Raw genomic sequence first — 24,797 nt, 5'->3', positions numbered from 1 at the left:
CAGAGAAGGTGCATCCTGCATTATCTGTGTCAGGCTGCAGTGCAGCGGCTGTCACAGGCAGCTCTGTAATATCCCATGCTGTTTGACAATGAAGTCACTGTGATATCCTCAAGGTCCTCTGTATTGTTTTTTGTGGTTGTTTTTTAAGTTTGTGGCTCTAATGTCTTTTTTTTGTACCTTTCCTTTGTGTGCTCTCGTCTCTTCCACTTGTCGTCCCATATCTTTCTCTTCTACCTCATCCTCTCCCCATCTGCAGTCTTTCTCCTAGGTAAGTTATGCCCCTCCCCACATTTCCCACCCATCTCTACCTTGAAACATACTAACTCTGGTGCTTAAACATGTTAGTCATTTCACCCATGTCATTTTTACATGAAGCTATCAATTCATCTGTGATACTCATGTCTTGTCGCTGTCCCAGTCCTCTCATGATTGCTACCTTTTTGAAACAACATGCACTCAATGATCGTCCATTATGCTTTACTTGTTTGTGTGTTTTTTATTTTTGTTGTTTGATATTTGGGAATATATCGTACTCTACTCACACTACTTACTTCCTATGCAACAATATTCCCTCAGTAATAAAATGCATTTTTAATTTTTTTATGAATAAATGTTGCAGCAACTACAGATTGGATTTCAGAAAAAAAGTATTAGCATGGAAATATTACAAAAGTTTTATGGTTTTACAGACAAGGTGGCAAAGACCAGACCAAGAAGGGTCCAAATGTCAAACTGGGACCACAAGGGGACAAGAAGGGCATAGGACAAGACCCTCGTAAGGATGGTTCCATGGACCACTTAAAGGTACGGATAAGGAAGTACACTGTGTATTTACTATGTGTATTAAAAGATGGAGTTAAAGTAGTCACATAGACTCCATCGATTGGTTGTTTGGTTGTTTTGTAAGCTTGAGTCATGCATGGCTGTGACCAACTTCGGTTTTATGAAGAAGTGAAACGAGGGTGAAGAAAAGTACAACCAAACACTGAAAAAATACATTTTTTGGGACAAAATGTTACAAAATGTCCTGAAGTGAAATCATACCGTGAATAGGTCAGAGTTGTAAAACCAAACTATGACGACATTGTGGTGGCGATCTGTCGCAAGGTTTACACTCCCAAAAGCAAATGCTGCTTTGTCTGTTTGTAGGACCATAGATTACAAACTGAAGATCATTCTGTATTGAAGAAGACAAGAAGATAGACTAGAGGTTTAAGGCTCTTACACATCAGCTGCCGTTTTAGACATAAAGGTTGCTAGTTGGTATTAGCTGGTGCTTTAACATATTCTTAAGGAAACATGCATATACATTTCTACGTGTCTCATTTACACATTTGGTGTGGGTTTCTTCGTGCAGTTGGAGGAGCTGATGAACACACTGGAAAGGACGAGGCAGGAGCTGGATTCCACAAAGCAGCGTCTCTCGTCCACACAGCAGTCCCTGCAGGAGCGGGACGGCCACCTCACTAACATGAGACAGGAGCGCAGGAAACAGCTGGAGGAGATCCTGGAGATGAAGTTAGTGCCATCATGACATTTATTGTCAGCTTCATAAATACATTAAATAATATATGTAATACATTAAATAATGTACAGTGGTGGCCACTTCTCTTGTTGTGTTTCTGCCTGAGGCTTTAATTCATTACTGGTCAGTAATCTGAAATGTTCCATTAAAAGAAATGTTCATATTAAATGTATACACATACCAAAATACTTTGTTTACATTTTAAGTCAGATGAGCCTTTTCACTCCTATACTGTAGTTACATTTTTGGCCCCAATCTAGGGAACCAGCAGAGACTGGGCCAAGAAATAGTCCCACATATAGACATAAACCCCCTTACTTGCTCTTAAACAGCAACCGACATTAATGTAATTCAATTTTCATTAGATTGAGTTTGATCTGAAGTTTCTTTAGTTAAGAGTGCATTGGATGGCTTATCTGTATTACGTTTTTAAACGTTCTTTCTAATTCAAAGAATATAAATGCTGATGAGAAAAACGTTGTTGTTTCTTCTTCAGGCAACAGGCTCTGCTTGCAGCCATCAGTGAGAAAGATGCTAATATTGCACTGCTGGAGCTGTCGGCCTCCAATAAAAAGAAGACCCAGGACGAGGTGCTGTCCCTTAAGAGGGAGCGGGACAAACTGATGCACCAGCTCAAGCAACACGTTAGTATTGCAGCACAATGTTAATCAAAACTGTCTGCACTGTAATGGTTGCCAAGGCAACATTAGTCAAAATGAAAAATGTAGCTGCACAAGGCAACTAGACATTTTTCCCATTTCATCTACAGGGGGCAGTGCACATGCATGCTTGCTTGTTCAGTTTTTCTCTGAATATGTCTCATTTATCTGTACGAGTCAAATCTATTTGTACTGTGGAAGTCAACTCTCATTCCATCCAAGTCCAACTCAAGTAACACGTTTACATTTGCAAGTCATTTGCCTCACTTCTCTGGCCATTAACATGCTATTTCATTTGACATGACGTGTTCATTTCCATAGCTGAGGTCAAATCCATTCAGTGCATAGGCCTAGTAATGTAAAATGCAAGGTGTGTTTACCAGCTCCAAACTTCAGTCTTAAATGTTTTTGCTTTCAAGCCTCAAGGCATGTCAGGTCTTCAAGGAGTCAAGTCTCAAGTAAGTAAAGTCTTGCAGCAGTCAAGTCCAAGTTTAATCTTAATTAAACGAGTCTCACTCCAAGTCTCAGATCTAAAGCTCTAGTATGATTTACACACCAGGATTTCAGGCAGCAAAATGATGGTCTTCTAGTGACCTTTAAGGTTACTTTTTCATTACTTCAAAAACGATGATCGTTAGACCTCTGTTGAATGTAACATATGCTGCTTATTGCAATTCAACTTCAACCTCTATTCAACATGACTCTCTTTTGTAAATTATTTATATTCAATATCACAAAAGTAGCAGCACAAATAATTCTCATAAATCATAATGATGTATAGAGATTGCAATGAAACAGCAGCAGTAAAGACAAATAGTGGTTGTTGTGTACATAGTCCCATGTCAACAAGGACTGACACTTAAAGGAGCAGTTAAACATTTTGTAAAATACTGTTGTTTGTTATACGCCGCAGACAGTTAGCTTTGCATAGTATGTATGGAATGACTGCCGTCCGCTAACTCATCTTAAACCACAACTTGTTATTATTACAATTTGATAAATGTGTTATTGTAATTATATATAGTAACACGTTAGCTAGTGAGCTGTGAAGTGCTGGGAGTGAATTTTGATGCTTTTGGACTTTTCTCTAGCTTTTAATCTTAATGCTCAGCTGGCTACTGACTTTAGATCCGTATTTATTGTACAATCGGAGAGTGGTAGTGATCTCGGTATTTAACCTGGTACAAAAACCAACAACTTTGATCTTTTCCAATAGTTTCTCTAAACCACATCACAGTATACTTGAAAACGACTACAGAGATAGGTCAATTGCTTCAGTCACAGACTAAAAGAAACACATAAGCCTCAGTGTTGTTTGCAGGGTTATTTTACTGGATTATAAAACATTGTAAGGTGTTCCTTGTTTTTATGTCAACCAACATTTACTAAATACCGTGTATTGTCCGGCCATTAACTCATCTGATGTTCATTGTGAGGGAATCATGTTCTTTTTAACAGATGCAGATCATCACGCACTAACAGTCCTCTCTCTCTGCAGACACAAAGCCGGGTGAAGCTGATCACCGACAACTACGAAGACGAACAATATCATCCCCACGCTCCTCACCACCCCCAGCCTCAGCCTCCACACGCTCAGCCTCCGCCCCAGCCTCAGTACCCCCACCCTCCCCACGCTCCTCACGCCCAGCAGACTCCATATCCTCACACCATGCATCCGCAACACCCACAGCACTCGCAGGCCCCCCAACAGCACCCACACCCACAGCAGGCACAACCCCAATACCCTCATCCACAGCATCCGCAGCAGCACCCCCAGCAGCACCCTCAGCAGCACCCCCAGCAGCACCCACAACCACCTCCCCAGCACCAACAGCACCCACGACCCCCACAGCCCCAACACCCTCACCCACAGCACCCTCCACAGCACCCACACGGACATCCCCCTCCGCAGCACCCTCACCCGCAGCACCCACACGGCCCTCCCCAACAAGGACCCCACCCCCAACATCCACATCCCCAGCACCCACAGCACCCTCAACACCCTCAGCACCCCCAGCATCCACATCACGGCCAACATCCACGTCACCCATCGCCCCATCATCGTGGAGGGCCGGCCAGAGGACCCCCACATGCTGGTCACCGCCCTGCCCAAGACCAGGTGAGAGAACGTTTGTTTTGTAGTTTTAAAGTTAAAGCAGTATTGCAACTACTTAGCACATCACTAAATCCTATGATGCGTAGTTTTACTTGTAAACGTTAATCTTTTCTTTATCACACTGCCTGCTGTCCCACAGAGGTTATTTGTTCAGCTCTAACTCTGGTTTCTGTCTGCTTTCTTTTCCTCTTGCATATATCACTGCTGCTTGTCTGAAACGCTACCATTAGCAGGATGACGACGAGGGCATTTGGGCATAATCCTTGCTGTGACAACCAAATATTGTTTTGATGGGTGAGATATGTTTAAGACGTTATAACTTTATGATTCTTAGTTTCTTCTCTGCTTGCAGTGTCTGCTTTGTATCATAAGCTCCTTGATTTTCGTCATCTCCCACATTCAGATGATTCAGTCACTACTGGAGTAGCACAGCCACGCCACGATGTTGAAACTACCCAGCCAAACATTTATAATCTTCACTCAGTCCACACTCAGCAATGGGACTTTAGTTTATATTCTCCGGGGACGAGGGGGGGGGGGGGGGGGGGGGGGGCCTCAGGTGTGCTGGTCAGGCGGGGAGACTGACAGCTGAACAGGTAATTTCAAACACATAATGAACAATGACACACACAATCAATCTATTCAAAACAAACTCAACTTACTCTACTTTTTTCATTTTCTTCTCAAGGTGACCAGGGACCTCTTCTTTGAGTGAAACAGGATCAGCCGTCCTCTTCTTGCTCTGTACAGAATCACAGATGCAGGACTACCTTGAAAAGAAAGACACAGATGTTGATGCCCATAGAGACAGATGTGCCCTGTGTCACATTATTGCTTGGACAAGAGCCTTGTCCTACGTCTCACAGAGGTCACCTCACCTGTCCGTCACCTGCTGATCACTACACCTCTTCAGGCCAACAACGCCCTCTCTATCCACCCACCAGGGATCTCATGACTGCCTGCCAGTCCAGTATTTGTTCCTCATCCTCCTCCCTGCGATGGATCAAGATCCTGGTCTTGTTGCTGTGTGTTTTATCTGCCCGACTGATTCCTCTGGCTCTGGTTGGCTTCCCCACCTGACACTGTCCTGGTTTCTTGATCCTCACTGCCCTGCTGACTCACCTGTTGACATCTTAACCCCTCACCCTGGCTGACATCACCCTCATGACTCATGACTATTCTGTAGTTTTAATCATTTGATCATGTCGATGAGCTAATTTACCCTTTGTGGCACACAGTGACCTCTTTTTTACCTTTATACATGCCAACACACAACACATCTGTTGAGAGGCTCTTGCTTTTTCCACACACCAGATTAGATCGTTTTTTTGTTTTAATTTTCTTGTTGGTAAAAGAGAGAGCTTAAAGCTTTCTGATAGTACGCCTTAAGCCTTGGCTGCAGCGATAAGGGGTTCCTTGGCTGCTGAAGCAGGGCCCTCCAGTTCATGGGCTTGTTATAGCTTCAAGGCTGTGGGTGCTATCAATGTTTCTCTTCATCTTACCTCATTTTAATCAGAAGAAAAATAATCAATCTATGCAGAAGTCAATGTAGAGTGAATGCATTTTTATTCCCACATCGTTGCTCAAATTGATCACCAAAAGTGTAACCAACCATCCAATCAGAGCTGCCAAGAGAGGGTTAAAAAAGAATCATCAGTCATTTTACTTTTACTTTCTGATACTATGCACCTATGCACCTCCTCCGTGTTGCAGGAATTTTTACTAATGGTGCTTCTGCTGGTGCTCAAACTAAATGGTGTCAGAAGACCTGGTCAAGAGCATCTTTTAGTCCTTTTACAGTAGAGGGATTTGATCCCAAAACGGGCTTCACAAACAACTGTAAGACTGCTTTGTACATACGTCTTGACCTTATGAACCACAATTACTTCAAGACCCACACAGAGGTGATGCCCCTCTATGAAGAGTGCTACTATAAATACAGTAGAGACTATAAGGTGGAGGGTTAGGGTTAGGGTGGAGGTTCAATAGATGTTTTCCATGCAGGTCTGTCTGTACCATTGACACCCCAGTTTCTGACTACAGTATGCTCCTGCTCCCCTCTCTGGTGTAATTCTCCTGTGTGACCTCCCCAAACATAGTGACCTGTTTTCTCCTTCTCAAAAAGGTGGCCTGTGCCTCGTAAAAACTGTACACATATATGATAGATATGCATATATATTATACATATAGAGAGAAATCTATAGTGTGTCTATACGTGGTCAGAAAATCGTTTAAAACTGACAAGATATATATATGTTTTTTTCTTCATGGTTATTTTTCTAACTGGCTGGAGGTCAGTGAGATGTCTTATTTAGAGTGTTGAGTGGTGTGATTTTCCTCTGGTTTGTACATTGTAAGAAAACCCCTCAGCAGCAAGAAACATTCCCTGTCTGAAAACACCGGACAGCCCAAAAAGAAAAAATAAGAGCTTTAGAGCAGTTTATGAGGAATAGAGAAGTATATCCAAATCTATTTAGGAGTCTATAAATTATGACATTATAACATTCCTTCAGTATGAAAACATTAAGTTGATCATCACTTGGCTTGTGGTGACAACTTCGAACAAAGAAAAAAAAGACTGAATTTTGCAGCTCACATCAGTAGCAATGAGATTATGGCTGCTGCACTGAAGCAGTCAGAAACTTGCACTTGTGAGTGAGGACTATCACGTTTAACATCCAAGTAGAGGTTTGAGTGACTCTGTCGGGATGTATTTCTTTCGCGTGTTTGTCGTTGTTGTCGTCTTGTAAACAGAAGTGGTGACATAACGTGACTGTGACAGCTGATCAAGTAGAAAAAACAACTTGCATTATATAGTGGAAAATTGAATTAGACTGTTACAATCTCCTACTTCCTCTCCCTCCCCTCATGGTGCCTGTGTCTCCTTTATATGGCCAAGTGTTGATCGTAGTATGTAAATGTCTTTCCATCTACCCATCTTCCAAAAACCAAGGTGATCCATGCATCACCTTTAATGTGTCCACTTCACATATGAACCTACACACCTCCTGTCACTGACCAAGAATCCATAGATGTGTGAAACTTTCGTGGTTGTGTTTACAAATGTTAAAAGAAAGGTCCTGATTTTTTAAATGTTTTTTTAAGGGAAGACAATGCAAACAGACAGAGGAGCCAAAATCCTCTCACTTCACCATCGGGGGGTGGCAGCGTGTGATTCCCCCACTTTCAGGTCCTTATCTTCTGAATACTTGAAGTAGGGGGTTCTCCTACCATCAAATACCATATATGATTTACATGGTAGAACACATGAAACATTTTAATTGTGCCCATGCATGCTGAATTTTACATAACGTGCCAACTGAAAGCGACGACGTAAGGATAATCTCCTGTTCTCTATGCAGAGCGATTTCTCAACTATTGTGTAAAAAAATAAATAAGCGTAGGACACACAGAGGCTTAGAGGCTGGGGCTTGTTTCCTGGGCTTAGACGAAACACTAATCCTGGTTGTGAAAGATGAACATCGCACTCAGAGTGAGGTGGAGTCAAGAAGTCATGTCTGTCTGTGGCTGGAAGCAGCCGTGTAGAAAGAGACTTGAAAGGCCTGTAGGTTCACCCGTTATTTTCAAAAGGCCTTTGAGAAAAAAGTTTGAAAAGCCGAACATGTTCACTTTATCGTTGTATACAGGTTGCTTTTCTTTAACTGTATGTTGCTGAAAACTTTGGATTAAACAAATCACTGTGACCAATGCCAGAAACTTTTTTTTGTTTTGACAGAACAAAAATTGTTTACATTTTTATTCTTCATTTTTTGTATTTAAGTTAGCTTTATTTTTTCTATTGTTTAAGCTTATAAAATATGCCAGTTTGAGACTGTACTATTTGTATAAGTAAATGTTTTGAGCTGTACAGTAAAGACCTAGGAACACGTTAAATGTGAGTGTCCAGCATGCTGAATGATTACTTGTGTGAACGTGAGCTAGCCTCCCATGAAGCATCATTCCTCATTCATTACTTGCATCTGCATCATGCATTGTGACGGTGTGATGTTGTGTTTGAGAGTGGTGTGTGTCTCACTTACTGTGTCCCCTTAGTAGACAGCCTGTGCAGTTTTGTGAGAGTGCAGCATGTTTTTGGGGTTGCTTGTGTAAATGTATTCAGAAAAGAGAAAGGAGTGATAGTATGTCTGAGTGTGTGTGCACATAGCTGCTTTTATGGGTGTGGGTATGTGTGCGTGTGTGTCATGAATGCATAAGAGAAAAATCTATTTAAAAACGTTATCAGAGGAAGTCCCTAGAGAAAAAAGAGAGACTGAGTCAAAGTTTTGAATGAAGCATGGATACTCTGTGATGTTTTCTGGTTTTTTTTAACCCTCTGAGGCTGTCCTCAGTTCCCCAGTTTGCTATTGTATGTGCTGTAACAGAATATTACTATTGAGTGTTGGCCAGCTTGTTTATATCCATCAAATAAAGGTGACTTTCTTTCCGTCTCTGTTGGCAATTTTTTTACTCAAAGCTAGGATCAGTGAACTCATGAATATAAGCATTCCCTAGTAATACTGGAATCATTGTATGCAGCTGTTCGAAAATGCAAACAAGGACACTAGTAAGTGCAATTTTAACATTGATTTTGTATCAGTTTACATTTTATATTCTTATTCGTTGCAATAATCTAGTCCTGTACTCAAAACCAAATGCTCTGAATGATACTATGCGGTTAGCAAGAGTTGTGCCAACTTGGTAACTTATTCTAATAGAATCAATGAGATTCAATCATCAAAAGTCCTGAGGTTTAACATAAAAAAGGGGCATTACAATGTTATGATATACTACATTTTAGTACAGGTAAAACATTTATTTTTCGAGTGTGCAAATATAATGTCTTTGATACAGCAAGTCCAAGCAAGCTTTAAATCAATCCTAAATCAATCTACAGTTACTAACATGTTATTGTATTTGCTCCGAATATCAAAACAAGGCATCTGCTGAAAAATGTCTAAAGCCTTAACAACTTTCTACTAAACCTTACAGTCTTTCAGTCACTGGAGACTATTTACATTAAAACCAACTCAATCCCCAGCTAGTTACAGTTACAAATCTCCAGACCATAAACTAGTAAGTGCCTCTTAAATAAAGCTTTTTCAACTACATTTGAAAAGGTCAAGAATAAACAACCACATTCATTTTGAGAAGCTCTATGCCACAGACACTGTGTTACAGAATGAAAACTCAAAAAAAGACCAATCCCAGTCAGTTGGGGAAAAAGAAAAGTATGTAGTCGGCGTAGAGAAGCTGCAGGGACAGAGAAAATGGTCACTTCTCCAGGAAAGGTTGGTTCTGCACAAACACCTTTAGCACCATGTATTTTTTACATTTTGTTCACAACAGTTCAGTGGTTAAAGTTTACCACAACAATTTCTCTAACAGATAGAAAAGTGTGAAAATCATGAACACATTGCAGAGCAAAATAGCTTTCATATCAATAACAAATATTGTTGATAATAAAAGTTAATGCATAAGATTGATTTGATTTGTCTGAAGAGTGATTGTTTAAGGCATTGTCATACAGCATGTACAATCTGTTTTTCACACTTTTGGTGTTAACGTCCCCTGACAAAGTTGTTTAACAAACGGTCCCCCCTGTCAGAAAGCCAGTAACCAGCCATGGCTGCAACGGCCCCCATAAATACAGATGTGTAGACCATATCTCCTTTCGCAGCTAATGTTGCCAGAGCACAAAGCACAACACCAAAGAACATCTGCTGCAGCACCTGCACCTCGTCATCCTGTATATCCTCAAACAGACCTTTCTCCTGAACGCCTGCACAGAGAAATACACATGTGAGAGGCTGCAGTAAGGTTAGGTGTTCATAGGATTGTGATGAGACTCACGAGGCTGTTGCTTCTTCACACAGACACCATCTTTGCGGATGAATCCATCAGCACAGTCACAGCGGAAAGAGCCTTCTGTGTTGGTACAGATCTCATCCAGACCATGACAGGCAAGTACCCTGTCACTGCATTCATCTATATCTGGTAAAAACAAGGAGAGAAGTATGCAATCTCATCTGGAGCACAAGAACAATGCATTCCGCGAAATCATTCTTTAAAATATTCTCTTTAAGGTCTTTACCCAAACATTTGGACCCTGTTAATGTGTAACCAGAGGCACACTTCCTGCAGCGTGCTGGTCCACTGCCCATACAGCCCACACAGGCTGAGTCACAATCTGAAGAAAGAGTGACCATTACATTTATTCCTTTACAAAATAAGGCTTGATATTGCTTGGGCATTGATAAAGGATAATATATGTTGAAAACAGAAAAAACAACCAGGTGAAACATTTACATTTTATATTATCAACTGGATGTATTTTAGGAAATATCATCATAACTGATATTGATGATCTATTCGTACTGTATATTTGGCTGTTTTTGGTTGAGCTGTCTGATACACTTTTTACCTCCTTTTTACATAAATAGAATACAAAATGTATAGACGGCATTAAAAGTATATGTTGTTTAGCCCCATATCCGTCAAAATAAGTAATTCATTTGCTGGCTTCAGCTTCACAAAGGTAAGGTTTAGCTGATGTTCTGTCTTTATTATCATGTCAATTATATATCTTTAGGTTTTGGTCTGCTGATTTGGCAAAACAACGTGTCTGAGGATGTCTTCCTAACCCTCCGGGAAATTATGATTGTAATTTTTCCACTGTGTTCTGGCATGTTATGTTTATTCAGTTATTCATTTCAATTCCCTAAGGTAACATATTATGTATTTTAGAAAGATTGTAGACCACTGACCTCTGCACTCAAACAAACCCTCTGTGTTGAAGCAGTATCTGTTTGTAGGACAGGTGCCAAGCTCAGTGCCACACTCATCAATGTCTGAAACAGATAAAAACATGCATACACTAAAATACATTTAGAACATGTGTCTGCTTTTCCTATGCCAAACATGTATGTAAAGGTAAGCTCTGCACAGTACCTACACAGGTGTTATTGTGGAGTGTCCATCCTGCTCTGCATTGCTCACACTGGTCATTTTCTGGGCCTGAACACTTGATGCAGGAATCTGGGCAGCTGAGGACCTGAACAGCGAGCAGACTACACAGCCAAGCAGCTTGCAGAGGGTTACTGTGGAGCATCGTGACTCCCATCTGTTCCATCAGGTCCACATGATATAGTTGTTTATCTCATCCAAAATATCACAGTTCAATCTATCTGTTAGCTGTATGTACATTTAAAGCTAGGGAGCAGAATTTACCTTAAAAATAAGAAAAGAAAGACATTTTTATATGATTGTACATCTGTTATAATATAAATATAAAGAGGCAAGGCTCGGAAGTGGTTAAACGGATTAAGAAGCCCTTAAAATAACTTCAATGTTGTGAGACATTTAGGTGGTTTAAGCTTACTCTCCAGTTTAATGTGTAAGTGAGATGGAAAATATATTTTCCTTTGCACACATTCATTAAAACCATTTACAAAAAAGTATAAAGTATACCATACAAACTGCCAGAAGGATGAATAATCAGTTACCATAATATATTCAGAATTACGTACATTTTAAATACAAAATATATCTTTATTACACACGCACTCACACATGTATAGTCATTCAACACACACAATTACTAACAACCTTGGATAACTGTTAAAAAAATGCCATTAAACTGAAACATGGTACATTAAAAACAACGACATATACTTCTAGCTATTCATGTTGTTAAATTCAGTTCTGTAAAGTCTAACTTGTGTGGGCAGAGTTGCTTCTTGGCCTGTTTGTTCAGTATGTATGTTTAAGTATTTGGTATAGTATGTATAGATGTTATTTTATTATTTTTTCTCTCTATTAAATATTAAGCACAGTAAGTTTCCTGGTGGTAAAATGTGCTCTATAGAAGAAGCTGTATTGCCTTCTCTACATTGACCCGACAGCTTACAAAGTTTGATGCATTGTTACAGGCAAAACTAAAATAAATAAAAGTTGGCATCACTTAAAACAAATTCATTAGAACGCTTCACATTTCATTCTGATTTCTCACAAAATTAATTTAGCTAATAATACTTAAATAATCAAAAGCAACCATTAAGATTTACTCAAAACAAACTGTAGACATGCGTTAAGGGTTTTAGTTACCTGCTCTATGTGCGTCGACTGACTGTCAGTTTATATAAAGTTTAAATGCAGTGAATACAACTAACACGCGCTTGACACACTTCAACACTCCTTTGCGGTTTGTTGAAATAAATACACCAAACATCCCGAGCGGGTGGAACATAGAGTTACCTCATAGCACCGCCCCTTTGAGATGTAGTGTAAACCTCTAACAAGCGCTTCTCCACGTCCCTAAACTGACACTAGATTGCTTCAATCAGATCCACAGCGCTTGACTGCAGATGGCCAATCAAATTCCGACATCCACGACGCACAAAAATAAGCACATTTATTTATAGATAAGTGTTGACAGACTGACAGTGCATAAGTCTCTTGGATTTTAAGTTAAACATTATTAAGCTTAAAGGATAGTTCTGATAATGTTCTACATTTTTCTTCACATGAAAAAGAATATATTTAATCCTCAAACAAGCAGTGTGTGAAGGTGTAGCCGAAGCCTGATATAATTTATTCCTCTAGTCCAGTGGTTTTTAACTGGTGGGTCGGGACCCTTTTGAATGGGTCGCTGATATGCAAGTGAAAAACAGAAGTTGAGAAAAAAATAAATAAATTAGTACCACGGAAAAAAATTATACTTTTATTTTGAAGCCCACTTTTATTTTGAAGGCCAGAATTTCTAATGCTGCGCATGCAGTAGCCGTTTGACTGGAAATGTCGGACACTAGAAACCGTTTTGAAAACTGGCCAATCGGAATCAAGATGAAGTTATTCTCCATGGGGACTTGCACGTTGGTGCAAGTCCCCATGGAGAATAACTTTGCGGTAGAACTACTCTTTATACAACCATGTCATTTACCTGTTTTAATATATATATAACAACGAAAAAATGTGTAGGCTTTCATTTTGACCCACAGAACAATGGGGGCTATATCTACCCTTATCCACAATTTAAAGTAATTCACACAGCTTCTCCTCTTTTCTCTTCTATCTGTGAAGAGAAGCAGGTTCAGCTGTCAGAAAAAAGTAGGCCTAACAAAAGATAAATGGCATTAAATATTATTAAATATGTCAGGTAATAATAGATGTATTTATGTTTCTTCTCAGAGTGTATCAGAATGCGTAGTTTAAATGTTCGTATTTCAAAAAAACTCAGGGGTTGGGTTTTCAATTTGTCACATTTTTCACGTGTGGTGAGTTTCCAGGATTGGCTCCAAGTCTGCCTTTTTTCATTTCATAAAGCTAAATTCTGATTCTAGAAAATGTGATGACCATCACCAGTTTAAACTTTTTTTAAAAGTATACTTTAGTTCTGTAAAGGGATATAATCTGCCTTGTTTGGCATATATATTTATGTAGTGGTTAAAAACTTTGGGTCGTGATTTATTGACGAAGGAAGAAGTGTGTCCTGAGGCTTGACCAGTTGAGAACCACTGCTCTAGTCTGTACAGTAGTTGATCACTGTTTTTGTAAAAAAAAAAAAAAAAAAATTCAAATCAGTTATCAGTTCTCCCATATTGTGATATTTGAATAAATAACAATACACATTGTAGTCAGTCCTATATTCTGCTGCTTAAGGAGTTCACAAGCACATCATGTCCAATTGAAAATAATCCCCAACAAAAACACAAGTTAATCCTTTCTGAGTTATATTTAACACCTCATGTTCCTGCTGTTAGTTTGGATATTAATTTAAATCTTTGTTAAAAGATAAACAGAGGTGAGACTAACAAAATCAGATGGTTTGTTATTGGTAATTTAATGGCTACATATAGATAATTGCCATCTATTATTTAACAATGAAAAAACATTTATTTAATAATATATGTTTATCTCATCCACACTGGAAGAACACATACTTGAGATGTGCAGAGCAGCAATAATGTACGGAACTAACTAAAGGGTGCTATGAAGGCTTTGACTCCATGTTCTTTTTCTTCTCAATTGTCAACATATTTACAGTGTAATGTCTTGTGCTATATAAGTCCTTCTTTAGTCTTTGACTTCCATCCATCTGAGGCACTCCATTTCCACCCTGTCCATGTCCTTACCTGATCCCCTCCCTGTCCCCCGCCACGGCAAGCTCAGACAACAGAGCCTGGGTCTGAGGAGGAAGCTGGAACAGGCGCAGCCCCTGAAGAAGCTCTGGTAGACTCCTGTCAATGCTTGAATTGGGGTCAAATGTCACAAGAAGAAAACGTTCTGCAGCTCCGTGCAGCCGCTTGTCCGCTTGGATGAGACACAGACAGGCTGTGAACACATCAGAGTAAGGGGAACACTTCTGAGGGAAACCCTTGTCCTCCCTCTTCATCATGATAACCCCTTCATTCTGGTGGGTCCATGCCTCTACTCTCTCTAAGGCTTTGTGGGTCAACACAATCACAACTCGGCCGCCCAGGCTTTTCAGCTCCAGCAGCTGGGAGTACAGCCATGGTAGAGGCCCCAAAGTGCACTGCTCCTTCCTGCTCCACTGGTCCACAGACACACTGAAGCCCCGGTTAGAGAGTTGTGAGCCGAGCCGACACACTGACTCCGAAACACCATCATCCACATCTGGGGGGCTCAGCAACACCACATGACACTTCATGCCAACTGTGTAGAAGTAAAACAAGAGTATAGTCAGAGAGTTGTTCCATCCCAACTTGATGATTTTTTAATAAAGTAGTGATATTACAAGAAAATACTTACTGTCTACAAATCCGCCATGATGCCAGCTCCACACCCATTCTATAAAAGTCATAAAGATGGGAATAAACATTCCAGTGTGCTAAGCATAAATACACCAAAGGGATATTTAAAATTGCAGCGCAACACATAATTGATCAAATATTTGCATAAGGAGTGCAGACTTTAATTGTTTTAACAAATCTCAGGTCTATTTAACATGATTTGGTCTTTGTGGAAAATAATAACAGCCTTAAGGAAATTCAGTTCAAATAGATTTTCTCATGGTTAGGAATTTCAGAGCAGAGAAATTAGACATTGCTCTGCCTTCTTCGTGTCCACATGGGCATTGTTTGTCCAGGAATTCATCCATATTCAAAAAAAAAAAATTGCAAAAAGAAAAAAAGTTTGAACTTACTCTTCACAAAGTCATGACGAAGAAGATATGAAGACACAAGCACAGTCAAGCAAAGGAGTAGCATGATACCAACAATCAGGAGATTCCAGTGCCACCTGTCAGCTGCAAGTAGTACAAAACAAAACCCTGTTTATAAAAAGCATGAGGAACATGTGCTGCATTTTAGCAAAGTATGTCCAAACCAGCATCAGTTTGTGGTATTATGAATAACTCACTGTTATTAAAACAGAATGGACCGAGCTCCTGATCCATTCCCTTTACTTTCACCTGCACAAATCAATAAACAGAAAAATGTTTATTCAACGTTGGCAAGGTAAATACATAACTGGGGAGGGACGTTGTGTATACCTTACCTTCACACATGGTGAGAGCTCCAAGTTGATTTCTTCAAACTCCCCTATTTTTTTCTAAAGGAGACAAAATCATAAATGTTCTGTCAAACTTAAAGCACTGTGAGAAAATAAGTAATAAAGTTAACAAAATAAACATGTTTAAAAGGAGGGGAACAAGTCGAGTATATAAGGATGTTTATTAATAGAGGCAAAGACTCATACAGATAAGATAAAGACACATAAGATAAGATGATATTACAATTGCAGTAGACCTTTAACAAGTGGCAGAGACTTCCAGAGAATAGGACTATAAGGACTTCATTAACTGATTTCTGATTCCAAGTAAAGCGAAGAGACGGTTAGCTGATCCAACAGAATCTTTTCAGTTTCTCTGTTCTTTTCCGTGTATTTAGTGAAGGAAGGAGCTAAGCTTTTTGTAGGTTTAAAACCAAAAACAAGTTTTTTTAAAGTGTCTTACCCACAGTCCCTTGCTGTTTTGTTGCCACTTGCCATTTGACAGCTGCTGTCTAAAGCCCTTCATCTCCCTGCAGCTGTCCTCCTTCTTACAGGGCCACACCTCACCCTCCAGCCTGCAGGGGGCAGAAAGGTTCCACCACAGCATTGGGCGGAGGTTGTTCATCTGACCCGGGCCAACAGACACTGACACATTCTGCCATACGTTCCTTTGGAATAAAACTGAAATGGACACATAGTAAACATCAGCAAACCAAAGCTAAACTGCTCAGTCTTTACCCTGTGATAACAAGACCATAACAAAGTGAACTAGAAAGAGACGTGTCACCTGTGTTATTGAAAGGGCAACTGAGAGAGCGTCTGGACCTCTGCCCATCTTCATCCCAGACCTACACACACACACACACACACACACACACACACACACACACACACACACACACACACACACACACACACACACACACACACACACACACACACACACACACACACAGTTATAAAGGTATAAAGGTCTACGCAACAGTGTTGATGTGGTAACTATAAATAACAATGATGTTTAAGTAGAGTTACCTGGAGACAAACGCAGGGGGTCACAGAATACAGTGGGATGGTCGTCCTGTTCAATCCCTACAAAGTAACATCAAACACAACAAGGTTTTATTATAACTAGATTTATTTGTTGTTTATTCATGAGATTGAGACACAAGTGGTTGTAAGTAACTAAAGGTACATATACTGAATTTCTGTGGGTATTTGTTCTATCCTTCCATTTAATGCCACTTTACGCATAAAAATGGTATTGAAAAAACAACTAAGCTTTAAAAAAATTGCTAAACATTCACTGGCTTAAACTGGATGTATTTGGGTTTTGGACTGCTGATCGGACAAAACATTGCAAACTGAATTTTTCAACTTGACTATCTTGAACTCTGTGAAAGACAACAATAACAAAAGAAACAATGTCAAACTGCACTGATAAACAACACTGACCAGACATCTTCCATTCTTCTCATACTGGATGCACATAGAGGGGAAGCTCTTATTCCTGCCAGCAAACTGCAGTTCCACCTGTGTCATCTCTTTGTTGATAACACTGATGAGCCTAGGCACTGACATGAGGAAAAGAAGAAACTGGCTAATTTTTGCCAAGACAAATAATCATAACAAGGTACAAGGAAAAAAACAACCAGGTATTTTGTGTATTATTTTACCATCGCATTCATCTAGACGTCCCTGCAGCTCCTGGGAGCACACTGAAGACAGATAACACAGTATGTGTCATTACTGGCAATGACGTATTATAGTGTGCTTTGAAGGAAAATGACTAGACTTTACCTTCATCTAGAGAAGGAACATCAACTTGTTGTATTAGAGGTGAAGCTTTAAGATAAACAATCACACGACTGCTGAAGGAAATCCCAGATGGCTCAATAATCACCACAGAAAACTACAGTATAGAAGAAACATAGAGAGTTTATAAGACAACATTAACTGGAAGTGAGCCATACATACTTTAAATTCCAGTACAGGGAGTCTACAGTACCTTTTCACGAGTAAGAGCCGCATGATTAATCGTAAACTCCACCTTCTTGCACATGGACATGGTAGCTGCTGCACAGTAACACACTATCACAGAAGCTGCTGCAACACAGACAACGCAGGGCTCAGAATTCATTTACATATTAAAAGATAGTTGTACTGTAAGAAACGCACTAACAACTCACCTCCAAAAAACACTTATAAGATCACAACCTTATTTCATGTTTAAACTATTGCTACATGTAGCATAGAGTACTTATGTGAATGGATTGTATTGCCAAACCCTAAGATTTGCAGTCACTGGTTTTCATTGATTCCACTTATTACAAATTGACGAGTTTCTAATTTGTCCAACTTAATTGATCAAGGATGAAGATAGCTAATATTTTTGTCTGTGGTCTGGTAGTTACATGTTACAGCAACTGTAAAACAAAGCACTGTTCATTTCACAATTACCCTCTAATAAAAACTTCCATGCTTGCTCATACATTTTCCAGTAATCATTTCACAACATCCCACCACCTGAAAAAAGGCGAATTGCTCGCAGTATTCCTTACCTTGAATAAATAAAGGTAAAAAAAACAAACATGAAAACATGCTCCTTAGCAGGTGACGGTGAAATCTTGGATGTTTTTCAAAATATTTCCCACTGTCAATCCCCATGTGACATTAATGTAGCTTTGACAGAACATTATAGAAAAGATATGTGTTTACTGTGAGGCCTATTATAGCAAATGAAAGTCCTTGCAAGTGGACTTGAATATCAAACTAAAACATAGATGCATTGATAGTAAGAAAACGTTGAAAACCTGTGATGTACTTTGGGAGACGGTCGGTGGCGACGGAAAGGAATGTATTGTTAAATTGATTTAAACAAAACAACCAGTAACAAGTAATAGTAGGCTGCATGTAGTTTGTACCTTTAAAATTCCTTTCTGTTTCCTCCCCATCAGAATCTTCATCATATCCTGAGTGGCTTTCATCTTCCAGGTCTTTAGGCAGCTGGATGTTGATCTCTGTTTCTATCACTAAACATAATTCACATGGCGCATCTACCCCGCAGCAGAGCTTAAAATATATAGTCAGGTTTCTGACATCCACATGATTTTTCTCTGGTACATCAAAAGGCTCATCCTTCATGGTGCAATCAGAGAGACCCTAAAAGAAGTCAAAAAAAGAAATGAAAAAGGAAAAATACATACAGTATGTTTAATGTGTGGCATCGCCTTTTTACTGAGAATCATCTGCATGGTAAATATTTGCTCTTCAGAGGAATATATTGCGATTGGTCCACACACAATGGCACTATATCGTCACAGGCAAGCAGAGGTTTGTATCCAGCTGTCTGTTTAAATAAATGTTTGAGAGTAAACACTTATCAGTGAAAAGGGAAATTAAAGTGTCAGAGCAGGCTACACCAGCACTAAAAGGAAATTAAAAGTGTGATCTGTCAACAAAAACGGTATGTACTATACTGCACCAAAGGAAATGTGTGCTTGAGTGTTTCCCAGCAGTTGGCTACCTGTGAGCAAATGACTCGATCGCTCTCATATTCAGAAATCTCCAGACCGCAGGCTGACATGTGTAGAGTCAGTAAGACGCACCAAATGGTCCATCCAGTGTGAAGCATTTTGACTGAGGACACTCCAATAGAGTCCTACAGTATTTTTCTCCAAACATCTCTGTCCACACGCAACATCACAACCTTTTCAAACGAGCTCAGTGTCTTCTTCCTCATTGTGACTTTAGGTTGGCATTTAACCTGGTCATGTTCTTGATGAAACTGCTCATTGGCATGGAGGAAAACGAGACGAGGTTATCTGAGTTTGACTGGTTTCACCTTTAGTCCTAGCCTGAAAAGGAAGAAACAATCCAGGTATGGGCAGATGTTTCCTTACATGTTTGCAGTGATATAAAACTTCATCACATTCTTCTCTTTGAATAACTGACAAATGGGCTCCACTTGTTTGTGTTTTACAATTAACTTGATCAGTCATGTTCACAAATCCCTCAACAAACAAAGTTACTGGGAACTCGATAGTCCTTTTAAAACACCTTTAAGCAAACAGGGCTGTAAACGGTATATAGATGTAACATCAGCAGTATGAAATAACACAAGAAACATCTTCTGGGTTACTTACTTAGTTTAATAATCCGAACCGAAAGCACGTTCCTTTCCTTGGATTACCTGGACACCTTGTGTTGTTTGAGTCACTGTAAAATGTAATCATGAAGCACGTCACAATCTTTCCTGGAGGTACGTCCCTCCCTTCCTCCCTCCCTTTTTTCTTTCCCTCCCTCTTTCTCTATCACTCTTGTTAAGTCCCAGCACAATCCTCTACCTTGTTAAAAAGCATGTTATACTGAGACTTCCTGCTCTGAACTCCTCATTACAATATAACCAGAACAACATAGACAGGTCAAAGTCCTCAAATACTGGGATTTAAAATTCAGACTCCACCTTGAACACTGAGTTAACGAGGCTTGATAAACAAGAGCTGCATTATAACCACAGTTGACACTTCATAGGTGGAGTGTTGGCAACAATTTGTTACATTTTCCTGTCAAATTGCTTTGTTTTGCGGGTTTGGCAGAGATCCTTGATTGTGTAATGTAGCTCTCAGTAGACTGTGCCTTGATAAACAAGTTTACCAACTCCGCTCATAATAACCCACATACCTTTGCACTCAAGCGCACTGCGAGAGGACAATCCAAAGTATCACTATAACACGCCTCCCACAGCTGCTCGACTGGTTTGATCATATAATGTTGAATGAAATGAAAAAAACGTGGTGGCTTATAACTTTAGAAATGTTTTCAAACCAGCAGGAAAATACAAAAACTACGGTTCACTCTGTAAATTCAGGAAGTTACTTTGCTACTTCAAATAAGAAAAGGCATGTTAATTCAAGTTCTGTGTTTCACTGTGAGGAACTATCATGAATTTTTGCATTTTGAAGACAAGGATTTATACATTTAATATGCTCTTTACTTTTCAGAAATATATATTTTACTCCTAAACATTTAACTGATTGCTGTAGTATGTAGCTTCCTGATAAAGAGATCGTATCTGTTTAAACTGTGAATAAACAGTAAGTAAAGCAGAACTCGCATCACATATTTGACTGCACTGCTGCTGAGTCAGCATGTAATGCATCAAATATACTATCCTTATTTTTTAAGTTGAGCTCTGAGTGCAAGAAATTATATTCGTATTAGCATGTTTTTAATATTGTTGTATGGCGAATGCAGGATTCAAATAGTTGCGTTCTCCACTGCTTCTTAAGGTGTTCGGTGACATTATGTTATAATGTCAATTAAAATATTATTTATTGTTCAGAGGCTACATTTGAATACGCCTTAACATTTATGTAAAACTGTTAATAGAAAGATATTAACAAATAGTACAGAGTGTTAACAGTAGTGGAACCTCTCAGTCTAAACTTTAAATACGTTTTAGGACCTGCTCTGCTGCTAATGGGCTTGATCAAATCCTTTAGTAACAATGTTTGAGCATGAAACAGTTATTCTATAAGCTGGTTATGGTATGATTTACTCTTTAAGTAATTAAATCACAGATAGTGTGTTTAAATAGTTACATTTAAGTAATACAATGTAATGTGGAAATATATAATAGTCCCATTTTGTTATGTTTAGCTTGTAATTACCATGTTTGCCTCTGTGGCCAACATTTACACCACTGTAGTGTAAATTACTTAGTTGTATGCAGTTTGTCCCTCTGACCAGATGTTTTCCAATACCCTGTAATGTAGAATTTGATTGGCTGTTCCCCTTCTTCCTTCCCTTTAAACATCTGGTTTAATGTTTGATTGGGGTCAGATCCTTGTAATACTTGGTTGTGCAGGTTATCTGTTCTCCAGCTGGAATTGATTCTGTTACATACTCTACTTTTTATTAAATAACACAACTTTGATTTGAAGCTTGAGGATTTGTTATTTTCTTACCAGAAGGTGATTAATCGTGGAATTTCCACAACACAATGTAATTTGAATGAAAAGTTTGGGCAAAAACTTTCCAAAATGTCCATTATACTGTATATTATACATATACAAATACGTTTCAGATTATATTTCATATGCATAAGCACTCAAAAATGCATTTTGCTCCAAACAATAATCATAGGATAGAATAAGATCTGTATAAGTTGTTGTTTATTAATTACATGATGGTAATGTTGTAATCCTTAAAGAATAATAAAGGCATAACACTTTGGAAGATTAATTGAGGGATATCGTGCTGCCAGAGAAATGTCCGTATATATTCCTGATTTACAATGTTAGCTTAAATGTTTTAAGAAATACGTTGTAATATTAAATATTTCGTCCAAAAATGTATACTATCTGATCAATTCTTCCTTCAGGGAAATATTATCTTATTAAGTTCATACCAGACAACTAATGATCTTCGAAAATATTTATTTTATTATGTTAGGTACAGCTGGAAAGTATTTTTCCATGATTAGTTGGTTTGTGTTTGATACATTTTCCTTTCAAACGATGAAGTCATCCAGGCGTCTCTGCAGGGCAGACTCGGCCGTCATGAGCCAGCAGTCCAGTGTCAGGGGAGGGATAATACTGTAGTCAACAGCATTGGCTCTAGAAAACAAAGACACAAATAGTCACACACTTGAATACGCTGGAAAGCTTTCTCCAGCTTTTCATTAAAACTAACTAAAATATACCTGGTAACGTCAATCTCCTGGTCTTTGATCCTAAGTTTTGTGTAGGCAGATTGTGGCACCTCCTCATAAACTGCTGGATTCAGGGCTGGACACACAGAGCGCAAACAATTAAAAGGAGAAAGCTGGCTTTTAAGGACACATTGCAGCAAATATTGATATTGCAATGTATTGTTGACCTGATATATAAGCATACAAACAATTTCATAATTTTTACCCACCTAAAATTCCTTCAGCACTGTCCAATGACTGCTTTCTTAAAACGGGCCAGAGGAATTCTTGACTGTCCTTCCCATGAATTAAGATGACCAAGTGTGTGTGTGTCCCAGCAACATCAATTTCCTTGTCCCGCCTAATAATTGTCAAACTAGAAAAAAACACGCAGCTTGTTTTAATTTTCTTTCAGACTTGTTTTGCATGGAAAAGTTTAATATTCAAAGGTATGTGTTAGCTTTTTTTTGCAGAGAGTTAGACAATAACATTAGTAGCACTAGGGCCACTGGGGTGAATTTGATCCTTCTGTTGCTCTGAGATGACCTATGGCCAAATATGAAAAACAAGATGGCAAGATTCCTGCCATTACAACGCAGTCACCTTCCAGCTTTGATGGGATCCCGTCCAGTGTGATTTGTCACTTTCGTTCCCTCTCTCACGATGATATTGTTGATGACAAAATCAACATACAGGTCAGCATTGACCTGGATGACAATCCTTTTGAAGCCTCCATGCATTACTGAATCAAGCTCACCATTTACGGACAGCTCTGATGCAAAAGAGAAAAAATTTAACTCAACTCAATATCACACTTTTACCATACTGTACACCTACAGTATCTACGTAAATGTTTAAACATCCATCTGAAGTGGAAGCACGGTGGAATTGTAACAAAATTGCAGTGATGGAAGAAGTACTCAGATCTTCCAATGTTATGCCTTTATTGTTCCTGTAAAGTAAAAATACCACAATGTAGAAATACTCTGTTCAGTGGCGTCGTTAGACCTGTTTTACGGGGGCTGAAGCCGACGAATCCCCTAACAGTGCCTGTAAGCAGCTGCTCGGGTGAAAGGTCCTTGAGTGCACTGCGTCAGCTGCACTCGTGGCTGTGTCAAACCTCCAGTGACCCCACTGGAGATTTTTGAAAAGTTTACGTGTCTGAAAAACGATGGTTGTTAACAAGTGGCTGAATAGGACTACAGAAGTTGTACGTCATTACGCCGAACACGTAAAAACTCACGCTAAATTTGTTTTGTTGTGTTTTCTTTTCTTTGTAAAACGTTATCTGACTGGTAATTGAAACAGCCATGACTTCTAGTTAAATTCAGTGTGGCTAAAAAAAAAAGTTTGGTTAAAATATGCAAGTGTGCGAAAGTCAGTTGAAACCATCTTAAGTTGGCGTGGCGTTAAAGTCCTGCGACACTGCTGTACCCGTCTGTAGTTCGTTTATAGCATAACGTTAGCATTTTGTTTCTGGCGATTACATTTATGATTCGAAAATTATAAAAGTAGGGTAGACATGTGGAGATTATCCGGCTGACCAAAACGTGCATTTATCAAACAGGTTCGTTTTCAACAGATCTTATTTTTTTTACAATATTCCGAAATCCTATGGAGAAATCGCATTGCTTTTTTGTCAAGTGAACCCATGCGCAGTTTACTTCTGGGTCGGCCTACAAAAATACGTCATCCGTTTACGTATGTTACGTTTATGGGCGCTAGTGCTGCGTACCTGGACTCACATTCAGGTTCAGGTCCGGACTCAAGTCCAGAGGTTCAGGTTCAGGTCCGAACCTTAACCCATGGCTTGTGTGAGTAACTAAAGTGAACTTATTGTAAGCTAATTATCAATTGAAAATAAACTCATAATCAACTCAAATTCAAACTCATCCGGTTTATTGTGTCCCCTGTTACTGTCCTTCCAACTTGTGTCTACATTTCTCTACAAAGTACAAATGTTAAAAAAAGTTACATACACTTTTTGCCACTTAGTCTACAAATGACTTATGACATCAACTACAGTAAACTACTAGTCTATTACAAAGTTCAAACATTAATTTCACTTACCAAACTAAAGTAAACAAACCAAAAGCTCCCCGCACAAGAAAAGATGACGCTGAATAAATGCCCTAGCTAGTCGGCTAGTCCCGATGCTACTACTAGTATATCTTATAATATAATGCTAAGAATGCCTATTTTTTTCAAGCCTATTTAAAGTTAAAGCCTAATTTCCAAAAAGTATTGTTCAGCTTACCTCGATCGTTGTTATTTCGCTCGCCAAACATCGCCGCCAAT

At 39.2% G+C, this 24,797-nt stretch overlaps 4 protein-coding genes across 7 annotated transcripts in view; 1 reads left to right on the top strand and 3 right to left on the bottom strand.

Moving 5' to 3' along the window:
• erc2 (ELKS/RAB6-interacting/CAST family member 2) overlaps positions 1-4,816 on the top strand; it is a 32,032-nt gene extending 27,216 nt beyond the window's left edge. The window contains exons 13-17 of the mRNA XM_063910502.1: positions 690-804; positions 1,358-1,518; positions 2,022-2,169; positions 3,683-4,303; positions 4,531-4,816. Of these exons, the coding sequence (XP_063766572.1) occupies positions 690-804; positions 1,358-1,518; positions 2,022-2,169; positions 3,683-4,303; positions 4,531-4,560 (1,075 nt within the window). The 3' untranslated portion in view covers positions 4,561-4,816. The remainder of the gene's footprint in view (positions 1-689; positions 805-1,357; positions 1,519-2,021; positions 2,170-3,682; positions 4,304-4,530) is intronic.
• On the bottom strand, positions 618-12,516 carry LOC134882668 (protein disulfide isomerase Creld1). Of its 3 annotated transcripts, XM_063910508.1 has the most exons (7): positions 12,404-12,516; positions 11,249-11,527; positions 11,065-11,148; positions 10,392-10,487; positions 10,151-10,291; positions 4,963-5,070; positions 618-1,507 (listed from the first exon to the last, which is right to left on the bottom strand). In XM_063910508.1, the coding sequence occupies exons 2-6, from the start codon at positions 11,427-11,429 to the stop codon at positions 4,973-4,975; spliced, it is 600 nt and encodes a 199-aa protein (XP_063766578.1). In that variant the 5' UTR covers positions 11,430-11,527; positions 12,404-12,516; the 3' UTR covers positions 618-1,507; positions 4,963-4,972. The 3 variants fall into 3 exon arrangements, with proteins under 3 accessions (XP_063766578.1, XP_063766575.1, XP_063766577.1); XM_063910505.1 differs by lacking the exons at positions 618-1,507; positions 4,963-5,070 and adding an exon at positions 9,060-10,079; XM_063910507.1 differs by lacking the exons at positions 618-1,507; positions 4,963-5,070 and adding an exon at positions 9,060-10,079 and having other exon boundaries at positions 11,249-11,420; positions 12,404-12,504.
• il17rc (interleukin 17 receptor C) lies at positions 11,659-20,094 on the bottom strand. 2 transcript variants are annotated; one of them, XM_063910503.1, is made up of 15 exons: positions 19,951-20,094; positions 19,332-19,662; positions 18,730-18,967; positions 17,814-17,911; positions 17,606-17,717; positions 17,482-17,523; positions 17,261-17,379; positions 16,841-16,897; positions 16,596-16,656; positions 16,272-16,489; positions 15,815-15,868; positions 15,677-15,728; positions 15,462-15,563; positions 15,068-15,106; positions 11,659-14,971 (listed from the first exon to the last, which is right to left on the bottom strand). In XM_063910503.1, the coding sequence occupies exons 2-15, from the start codon at positions 19,437-19,439 to the stop codon at positions 14,427-14,429; spliced, it is 1,845 nt and encodes a 614-aa protein (XP_063766573.1). In that variant the 5' UTR covers positions 19,440-19,662; positions 19,951-20,094; the 3' UTR covers positions 11,659-14,426. The 2 variants fall into 2 exon arrangements, with proteins under 2 accessions (XP_063766573.1, XP_063766574.1); XM_063910504.1 differs by having other exon boundaries at positions 17,814-17,908.
• Positions 20,095-22,228: 2,134 nt separating this feature from the next.
• LOC134882219 (uncharacterized) overlaps positions 22,229-24,797 on the bottom strand; it is a 13,017-nt gene continuing 10,448 nt past the window's right edge. Inside the window, exons 7-10 of the mRNA XM_063909829.1 lie at positions 23,103-23,271; positions 22,730-22,875; positions 22,512-22,596; positions 22,229-22,425 (exon numbers count right to left, since the gene is read on the bottom strand). Coding sequence (XP_063765899.1) covers positions 22,320-22,425; positions 22,512-22,596; positions 22,730-22,875; positions 23,103-23,271 — 506 coding nt within the window. The 3' untranslated portion in view covers positions 22,229-22,319. The remainder of the gene's footprint in view (positions 22,426-22,511; positions 22,597-22,729; positions 22,876-23,102; positions 23,272-24,797) is intronic.

The sequence above is a fragment of the Eleginops maclovinus genome, chromosome 20, assembly GCF_036324505.1.
Source record: "Eleginops maclovinus isolate JMC-PN-2008 ecotype Puerto Natales chromosome 20, JC_Emac_rtc_rv5, whole genome shotgun sequence".
NCBI classification, from domain to species: domain Eukaryota; kingdom Metazoa; phylum Chordata; class Actinopteri; order Perciformes; family Eleginopidae; genus Eleginops; species Eleginops maclovinus.
Note: the sequence above shows the minus strand (reverse complement) of the source record. Positions and strands in the feature narration are given on the sequence as shown.